This window comes from Bombus vosnesenskii, unplaced genomic scaffold, assembly GCF_011952255.1.
Source record: "Bombus vosnesenskii isolate JDL3184/JDL3185 unplaced genomic scaffold, Bvos_JDL3184-5_v1.1 scf7180000013270, whole genome shotgun sequence".
In the NCBI taxonomy this organism is placed as follows: Eukaryota; Metazoa; Arthropoda; class Insecta; order Hymenoptera; family Apidae; genus Bombus; species Bombus vosnesenskii.
The window spans coordinates 1291666-1301579 of NW_022882928.1; the positions used below are offsets into that span (position 1 = coordinate 1291666).

The 9914-nt window shown below is 44.9% G+C and overlaps 1 protein-coding gene across 2 annotated transcripts; it reads left to right on the top strand.

Annotated features, from left to right (window-relative positions):
• Window positions 1-201: 201 nt before the first annotated feature.
• LOC117230941 lies at window positions 202-6822 on the top strand. Of its 2 annotated transcripts, none has more exons than XM_033488884.1 (2): window positions 202-1287; window positions 3128-6822. In XM_033488884.1, exons 1-2 carry the CDS (start codon window positions 1183-1185, stop codon window positions 4847-4849), a joined length of 1827 nt encoding a protein of 608 aa, XP_033344775.1. In that variant the 5' UTR covers window positions 202-1182; the 3' UTR covers window positions 4850-6822. The 2 variants fall into 2 exon arrangements, with proteins under 2 accessions (XP_033344775.1, XP_033344776.1); XM_033488885.1 differs by lacking the exon at window positions 202-1287 and adding an exon at window positions 2477-2822.
• Window positions 6823-9914: the final 3092 nt, after the last annotated feature.

The following is a 9914-nucleotide window of genomic DNA, read 5'->3' on the forward strand; positions in this document are numbered from 1 at the left end:
CGCTTAGGAGTGTGTAGTATGGTTAGTGTAGTATATGCTTAAATGGTTGGAGGAGGAAGGATAGAGACGGGAAAGGAAGAAAGAAGAAAGAGAAAAGGGAGCAACGTACAGGGTTTCAGGGTTAAAGAGGGAGAAAAGAGCGGCTGCATCGCGACTGGCTGGAAGTGGAAAGGCAGCGTGTTTACGCGAGTTAGTGGAGGGAGGTGGTACGTCTCAGCTGAGCGTAGTATAGAGGTAGAACGCTGACGCGAGGGCGAGTTAGTTGCGAATGAGCGCTCGTCGGGCGAGCGTCGTTGCGACGTCGGTCGATAATGTCATCTCGTGATCGACGAGCAGCCATCGGATCTTGAGGATCATCGTATATGTGCGCATGAACGTGATCATTCTATGTATACACAGAAAACGCATGATCGAGAGCATACTGCTTGCTACGCGTAGTGTTTTGATACGTGTTTCGTAGAGTGTGCAGTGCGTTGAATAGCAGTACATAACTGTTTTCTTGTTGTTGTCGCGCCGCATCGTGTATCGCGTAGACGCGCATCGCATCGAAATCCTATCGTATTTCTGGAATACGGCCGACGCGCAGACACACGGGCACCGACGATCAAGAAGAAAGGAAACGCGTGTCCGCGGCCCGTGCGCGCGAATGTTACGGAAAACCGTAACTGCTACGCTTACGTTTGCGATTCTGCCTGAAAGAGTGGTCGCTATCGTGCGTCGCAAATTCGCGGTTTGCCGCCAATCTCGCGCGATCATCTGTCGACTGCCTCTCTCCTAAAATCTAAAACTATCTCTCGCGTATTTACGCCGAAGCAAGCGTAGTGTCGCGCACAGTGCCGTTGCTGCCAGTGATCGCGACAGCGGTAAAAAAAGCACACATACACACGATAGTGGTAAAAGAAAAAGGAGAGGAAAAAGAGGGGAAAAGCCGAAGGAAGAGGAGAGGAGAGGAGAGAAGAAAAGAAAGAGCTGGTCGAACGAGGTACAGAAGAAGGATACAGTCGTAAACACGGGGAAAGATTCAAGGTCGAGGAGACGCGAGACGCAAAATACTCTTGGCGCGGGAGGCTCGATTTTCTACGAATCGATATCGCAATTTTTCCAAGTGTAGTGTATCGTTCTGAGCATCGGAGACCGAAAGTGAAGTGATATACGAAATTTTCTGTAAATCTCGGCACAAAAATGGTGCCGCAACAGCAAGATAGTCCCTCTAGTTCCGGGATTCCTATGTTTGGTTCGTTGCTTGTGGATAAAAATTCAACGACACCGTACTCGGATGCCACACAGGTATGTAATCGTCGTTTTAAACTTCGATATCTCGAAGAACGCGTACGAACACGACGTTTTTATTTGTCTGGTCGTCCCGTACGCGTTAACGTCTTCCATAGATGGACATTATCAATAACAAAACGATAGTCGAAACACTGTTTTCTGGTGATATACCAACGAATATATACATATACGATATAGTATTTGTAATGGCTGATGTTATACCAATAAGCACGGTAGAAACAACGCGCCAGAGTGAGAGAAAGGGAAGAAGGAAAAGGAAAAAGTAACGTGTATCTTGTTTCGTTAATTTCCAATTCGTGGAATTGAGATCCGACGACTTTACATGTTACTACGTGTCGTCGACAGATGGGAGGAAAAACGTTCGTTATAGATTTAAGAAATGAGGAGTAAAAGGTGGATTACAGGTCGCGTCTTCTACAAATTGCAAAGAGGCGACGTGTTTTTTTCCACTTTTCTTTGATTCTTTTCTTCTTCTCCTCGAAGAGAACAGAGGCAAAATGTTTGCATGCGCGTGGCTAGTTTGATCGTTGCACGGTTATTCCCTGTAAACGTTTTTACACAAAAAAGTATGCTTATTTATTTCTGTAGCGTTTAAAATACTAACAAAACACCGTCGTCGAACGGAAGAATAGATTATATATTTTTCTCCCTCTCGTTTATTATTCCTGATGACTTTGGATTTCGTTTCAATTTTTGTTGGCGGTACTCGTTCAATTTTTCCAGCTTCTTTCATCATCCTTATTTATCTGTGCTTTTTTGCTCGATAACATCTTTTTCTTCCTTTTCATTCGTCACGATCGCCTTTCGATATATTCGCCAAGCTATTTGCATCGAAGATATTTTCGAAAATATTTTCCGCTCTTCGTTTCGCGGAATCTAAGAAAGCGTATATGTATATATTTTGGGACGTCGCTTGAAGTGTTTGCTAAAGGTGAGAACGATAAAGGTTAAGCGAATACAGATGCGTTTACAGAAACGATAGAAGCAAAGAAATATATCTATGTGGAATTCGCTTTCGAATAGGCCAGGGTCTATTTCTTGATTTCGCGGCCGTGAATCGAGACACGATCGATCATTTGTGATTCGCGACTTAAAAGCGTCGATAAACGCGATTGATGCGCACATACATGCATCCATGCTATAAATAGGCGAGGAGTTGGACTATTAGTCGAAAGCTCGGTTCAAACGATCGTAAACGTGTGTACAAGTATCGACGCGTTAACGAATATCTCTCGAAATAGAAATATATCCGATTACGGTGTTAGTTTAACTTTAAGGAAAAGGAAAAAGATGAAGAGACATCGAGGAACGGTTGGGTTCCTATGATGTGTATCACGTGATCCTTATACCGCGAGTAGAGTCGTTGTACTCGCGCACATCACCTTCGTAACCTACATTCTGCCCTTTCGATTTCCACTCTAGTGCGTGTCGAGTAATCGACGCAATATCTAAAAGTATAATGGGCAAGAGATTGCTTGCGCACGCTACGTGTTATCTACTTCTCGACGCTTAGCTTACCATTTAATGAGGTATGTAAATTGGTATCGCTGCGCCAGTGTATAGAACGCACATGGACTTGCTACACGCTACACGGACGCGATCGTTGCTCTCTCTCTCTCTCTCTCCCTCTCTCTTTCTCTACGATGCGCATACGCGAACGCGACTACGTCTTCGTTTATACGTTTATATACGAATTTACGTCGAGCATCGTCCACTCGAAATACACGGCTTGGTACGCGATACAGTGAACGCCTGGCGTAAAGCGAGAATACATACCTAGGGAAATTTTCCCAGGATCTTTTGATCATTTTCTTTTCTCCTTCTTCTGTTTCAGACGAAGAAGAACAATCCTAATCATATTAAGAGACCGATGAACGCGTTCATGGTCTGGTCACAGATCGAGCGGAGGAAAATATGCGAGATTCAGCCCGACATGCACAACGCGGAGATTAGTAAACGGCTAGGAAGACGCTGGAAGACGTTGGACGAAGCGGAGAGAAGGCCTTTTATCGAGGAGGCGGAAAGACTTCGACAGTTACACATGGTGGAATATCCGGATTACAAGTACAGACCGAGGAAAAAAGCATCAAAACCAACGGGAGGCGGCGGTGGTGGTTCCATAAGTACGAAAGTAAAAGAAGGCAGCAAAAAGCCGCGAAAGTCGGCGGGGGGTGGTATTTCCTCGTCGTCATCGATGGGAGCAACGATACTGGGCAAGAATCACACGCGTAACGATAACAACAACAATACGCATACGACGAGCGGTAGCGCGAACGTGGTTGGTACAATGGTGAAGAGGTTGCAAGCTCACTCCAGCAGTACCAAACCTGTATCGCGTTTGAAGGTCAGACTGGCGCTTGACAAAAGACCTTCTCTCGACTATACTCCTACCCCTCCGATCGTTACCGCCAAAATACCCAGCAGTCCATCATGCGGTACGCCAGATTCTCCGGAATCGGCCAGTTTTTACGAAGACAATTTTCTCGAGTGCGGTTCGACCGCCTCCCGACTTGCCGCCATATCCTCTGGTCCGGCCTCGGTGGAAAATACCGAACGCCGCACTACGATCAGACACGGTACTACAGCTGTCGTTGGGAAAATCAAACGGGAACCTAGTTTCGAGATGGATTATGAAACGACGTTCGAGCCAAAAGACCGATTGCTGTCGTCGGTCGGACCTGCTGCCTCGAATCCAGCTAACGTTACCTTTTCCACATCCGTCGATGACATGAGTCTACTTTCGGAAAAAAGTTTTCGTACTCGAACACCTTGCCACGACAATCATCATCGCCACCAACATCATCATCAGCAGCAGCAGCACAAGCACGACCTTCGTCATCACTCGCACCTCGAACGTCGATCCAACTCTTTGGCGAAAGAGGAATTAGACACGACGAGAGCGGCTCCGACGCCGACAACCGCGACCACCCTCGTCAAGAACAAATCGATCGAGGATATGGATATAGGAATGGAAATGGACATGGATATAGAAATCAAAATGGAAATGGAAACAAATTCGCCGACGTCTGTCGCTAGTATCGGTGGCGGTATTGCCAGCGGTAGCACGAGTAACATCGGCAAAACGACAGCGATGCTGAACGAGCGCACTCAACGTACGTCCTCGAAATGTTCTTCGACCATAGTTACCAGAACCGCTACCATTCCTACCGTCGCACCTTCCGCGATTCAAACTTCGGATCTAGTGTCGACGAACCCAATGGTCAGCGACGCGATGTCGAACGATGACTCGCTAGATGCTAACAGTAACAACATTGTGGTCAACTCAGGGGATGCGACTATTGCCGCGACGGTCGTCAAACTCGAGGAACCTGCCAACAATCCGAGCTTGGCGGATCTTTACTCGCTAACGGATCTATTGCAGATACAACCGTCGGATTTCAAGATAGATCTTGACATGGAAACAATAACCACCGATTTGGATACTTTCGAAACGGCCAGTTCCAGTAGTGGATCACATTTCGAGTTTTCTTGTACACCGGATGTGACAGATATGTTGTCTACTATCGGTGTAGGCAGCGATTGGGTCACGTTTTGAGAGAACGAGAATGGGCAAGCTATCGCTCAGCGGTGCAAAGTCCCGAAATCTCTTCGTCTCACGCGCACTGTCCGCATACTCTGCACAGTCCTTATATCGTTTCTACTTTCTCGTCTATACTACGAACGTTTTAGACGAGGTGGCTGGCTGCGGCTAATCCAACGATTTCGAGAATGTGCCGCGACACGACATAGATGCAGCACTCGTCTTCTTTGTATATCTCTTGTGTAGTATATTAGATTTAAGAACTATATTTTCATCTGAACGGCATTACTATAAACGAATGGTAGAACAGGGTCTTTTCCCACATCCCTGCGTATGAAGCGAAAACAGAAGAGAGGGAACAGAAAAAAAGAAGTATGTGGAGAGTGTTCGCGAGTGTACAGTTAACGACAAATGCAAAGTGAGACGCGTGCAATTTTTCCAACTAAATATTTAAATATTCGTCATCTTCTCGTCTTATTTTTCTTTCCCATCGCTTTATATTTTCGTTTCTTGTATTCGCGTTTGTTACCTGTGCCGTCTTCTTCGTATTTTCGGCTCCCTGTTTCATCAATGGTACCACGCACGGTATACATCATAGCGCTACCCGTTAGAACGAACGTGAATCCTCGATACGCGTAAAACGTTTGATCTCATATTTTCTATTTACCTCTAGAGATACGCAACGCGGCGGTATACGCTTTCAACGAGTAATTTGATTGTCGATATAAACGCAATCGTCAGATCTCTTGTATCTACGTCAAATCTTTTCAACGGGCCAACGCATGCCGAATCGCCAATGTACCAAGACTTGTTGATGACTACACTGCCGATTAAAATATCTTTTTCACACCGAGTCTGCGTCGGTTTGCTCAGCAACGCGCATCAAATAATTACCAAACGAATAAATTTACACGCGATATCTTGTGTCTTTGTCTTTATATCTTCGATTCTTCGATCGATTATATTACTAATAATAAGTTGTGATATCGATGCGTATTTTCTTCACACTGCCAATCATTGCCGCGATAACATTGTCTTCGCCATTGGGCAATACCCAGGTTCGCTACAAAGTTTGAAATGTTGATGCAACGGATGACACGAATATCAAGAAGGGATGTTGATAGTACCGTGCATATTTTCGAAGTCGAAAATATTGGGTGGGTCAGGGAAAGAGCGAGCGAGTTACTTTTTACACATTGAGCCCGACGACTAATAGGATAAATGCGCGTATAATACGAAGGACCAAAGTATAACGTATAACGACCACCTTTGCCCATTTTCTACTCGTTTGTCCTATCCTATCCTGTTTCCTTGTCCGTCGTGCCTTGTCCGATCTGTAATTCAATAGGCTGTGAGAATATTTTTCGATATAAAGATATGTCCTGTAACTGATCAGTTTTCAAAAGTTGAGGGCAGCGAGGCAAACGCGAATCACGAGAATCGCAGGAAGAGAGAAAAGGTTTGCTGAGTCGCAACGGGTGGATCGTGCCTCGTGTCATATGTTGTGCGAAGGTAAGATCTTGTTCGTAAAGCGTGCGTAAATACGCCTAAAATGGCTGACTGATCGAACTCAGCCTACGTGTATATCTCGGTTCGTTACGTCTACGTGCCGTTTCACACGTTCCCGACATTCGATCGAATTGGTGTTCTTTTCTGTTCTTACACCGGTAATGAAATAGCGCGAGCACGCGCATCTGCCAACAAATTTTCTCGAATATTCGCGTTGCTGAATGACCAGCGTTTCGCGACCGGCGACATCGCGTTCTGTGACTTGACCGCGTACACCGAAAAAATCGTTGACAGTGAACCGTATCGCAACGATAGAAAGAAAAAGATCATCCCTGCTTGTTACGAACAGCGAAAAAATCACAACCGTGTACGAGTCGTCGACGAGCGTTTGTAATTTATTCCCGTAGATATATAGAAATAAACGAAAACACACCAAAGTGCAATATTACGCGTATGTGGCTCTGTAAATGTGCAAACGACAAAAACAAAAGAATAAATTGTTAACGAAATACGCGCGCAGCAAACAACGGCACGAACGACGCAAAGGCCATAACGATCGTGGTCTAGAGTAAATTTATTTTTTGCTGTCGTCGTCGTCGTCGTCGTCGTCGTCGTCGTCGTCGTCGTCGTCGTCGTCGTCGTCGTCGTCGTCGTCGTCGTCGTCGTTCTTGCTGTTATTATTGTTATTGTTGTTGGGAAGTGATGTTGTATCCTTGTATGTATACACACGTATATATACGTAATGCGAAAGAAACTTGAGAAAATGACAGCGAGAAAGCATGGCCGATATTTTTACACGAGATTAAATGTTATACGAAGGTTTATAGCGATCGCATTTAATCGGAAATTCGTTTGAAATCGACGAGTAATGATGAGAGACGCGGGGTCAATGATAACGATAACAATCATTTTATTATATTAATTCACGAGTATCAAGCATTAGTTGCTATTATCTTTTTCATTCTCTTTTCCTTTTAACAGTTCGATAATTAATTTCATTGTTTCTATTTTTCTTTTCTATCGTTTTCGCAGTTTCTTTAGTATATCGAATATTTTTTACTATCTATTACGTATGTAGCTCGTAAGAAAATAATCTCAACCGCTCGTGCATTTTCGTCGATTTCAGTAAACGAAGGACAAACGATATACCATGTATTTTGCACGGATACCGAGGAGAATAACGTGGGGCGCTCAACGCGTCTAAGAACAAACTATCAACTGTATGTCGTAGATTTAAGTTTTCATCATACACGATAGTGAACTTAGTTGAGTTAATGACTAACTTTATACATATATAACAACTGTACATTTGTATTTAGTGCTTTGTTTATAATACCTTTCACCTTGTTATTAAGTATCCGATTTATATAATTTTTTTATCGAACTTATTAAAAAAATATTTAAAAACAAAATAAGACGTGGTGTTTTCGATTTCGCCGAACGCGAAGACCTGTTTCCTCCGATCATCGTCGTCGCGTCGTCGCTTGATCGTTCTCCTTCTCCAATTCCTCGTATGTTCTAGATGCGTTCTTTCGTACGATACACTGCGACGAATCGAGCGGCTACGATGCACATACATATGCATGCCGAATTGACACGCGTTCCGAGTCGCGTGTACAATCCAGTCGACGACGACTTCTCTCTACGTAGATCTACGTGCGTATAATCGAGTTTTCGTTTCGACGAAATCATGCTCGCTGCATTATGCCGTGCATACAAATCCGTAGATAATAACGCGCAGTAAAATTATTAATAGTTGTTTGTCGGTGGATGAAGAACGTCGTAATGTAGCAACCATTAACATTGCACGGTTGCATTAGCACCGAACGCCTTTCTATTTCGTTGATATCGTGCTAGTCGGCTTGATAATGATTCGTCCAGGTCTTCGAAGAATCTCGCCGTTTCGTATTCCAGTTCGCGATTGATTTTTTTTTTTCGCTCGTTGCAAATCCCCTCCAACTTGGATCGAAAACTAGATTACCAGATAGATGGTCGTTCGTAAGTATGCTGTGACATACATATTTATTTGTGTTTTATATTTCTCGAGGTAACGCGTATGCTACGACGCTATTTAATGTACAGCGACACGGTATCGTATAGAACCAAAACGAAATGCGCGACTATCCGTCTCTCTCTTTTTCCCCCTCTCTCTCTCTCTCTCTGTCTCTGTCTCTCTCTTCCCTCGACTCCCGCATATGGAAAGAAGAAAGAGGGAAAGAGAGAGAGAGAGAGGGAGCCAAACGAATCGACCGAACCGAGTTGCGAGTGGTAAAATAATCGCTCAAGGTCTGTGGTGGCGTTGCACCCACTCGTGCGAACAGGCTTGCCAACAGCCATATTCTACTGTTTACATCGCGCGAATCGTACTCATGGTGTGTTGCATCGGCGTCGGCAACCATTATCTATCGGTTTTTCACGCTTTTCTTCCTATCGTAAATGACTGGAAGAAGAGAGAAAAGACGAGGAGCCGCGCGTCCGATCTTGGGAACAAATAAAACGTCGCATGCGAAATCATCGTTACGCGTACGTAACTAGTTGCGTTTCACCTTCGACTCAACTTACATCCTGCTGCTGCTTTTCCTTCGTCACGTTGTAACGGGAATTCGAACCACGATAAAATAGAATCGTCTCGATCGGTGTACATATTATGTACTATGTACACAGGTAAGAAATATCGGCCCGAGATAAGACAGGTGATTTACGACGTAATCGGTTCGATCAACCAACTGAAATCGTTGCTCCCGTTTCTTTTTCCTGGATTACGATCGCGATTGGACTTGGCGTAAACGTAGCGCGGGTCAGTTTGCGAGGATCGACCGATGATACCGATGATACGTACACGGTTATCGACGACGACGAGGAGAAAGAGGATGAGGAGGAAGAGGAGGAGGAGGAGGAGGAGGAGGAGGAGAAGGCGGACGGTTCTTTGAAAGAGAAGAATCGTTTACTTTTGTTGCAGAAATAAAATCGATAGATGGAAGATGGCAGAAAAGAAAGAAATGAAATAAAAAGAAGAAAGAAATAATATGGGGGAGAGGCGAAAGGAGAGAAGGATAGATCGAACGCGAACGAATCGCGCTGCGGGTAGAGGATGCTGCTGGCTGCTGGCTGCATACCGCGAGGTAGCGTATAGCTATCGAGGTCAATGGTTAGTCCAAGGTCCTGAGTTCGAATCTCGCGGTTGAGTTGAACGCGACTCGGCATTTCCTCTCGCGAACAACGATCCCCGTTCGTGGAACGCTCTCGAGGTCGTGATTCGCGTGCGCAACTCGCACAACACCGACAACCATGAGTTTTCGTTTTCTCGCTAGCCGGTTTGGCTGTCGCTTTGTTCGCGACTCAAGATGCGAGTCGCTAAACACCAAATACATATCAGCTCGTGCCAACGGTCCAGCGAAGGATAACGCGACACCGAGCACTTCCTGGTGCTGTGCTAAAAAAAAGCGCTACTTTACGCTCGTTCGAGTAGGAAACGAATCAACGGCGATTAACAATCAAGGATAACGTTATCGGAAAAGGGAATGGCGAGAATGAAAAGCGATTGACGTAGGAAAGATCAGACGGATAGCGA

Excerpts from the sequence above, each read along its gene's own strand:
- LOC117230941 (XM_033488884.1), top strand. The coding sequence starts at position 1,183 with ATGGTGCCGCAACAGCAAGATAGTCCCTCTAGTTCCGGGATTCCTATG. Across the intron at positions 1,288-3,127 it reads CGTACTCGGATGCCACACAG|ACGAAGAAGAACAATCCTAA; the intron begins GTATGTAATCGT and ends CTTCTGTTTCAG.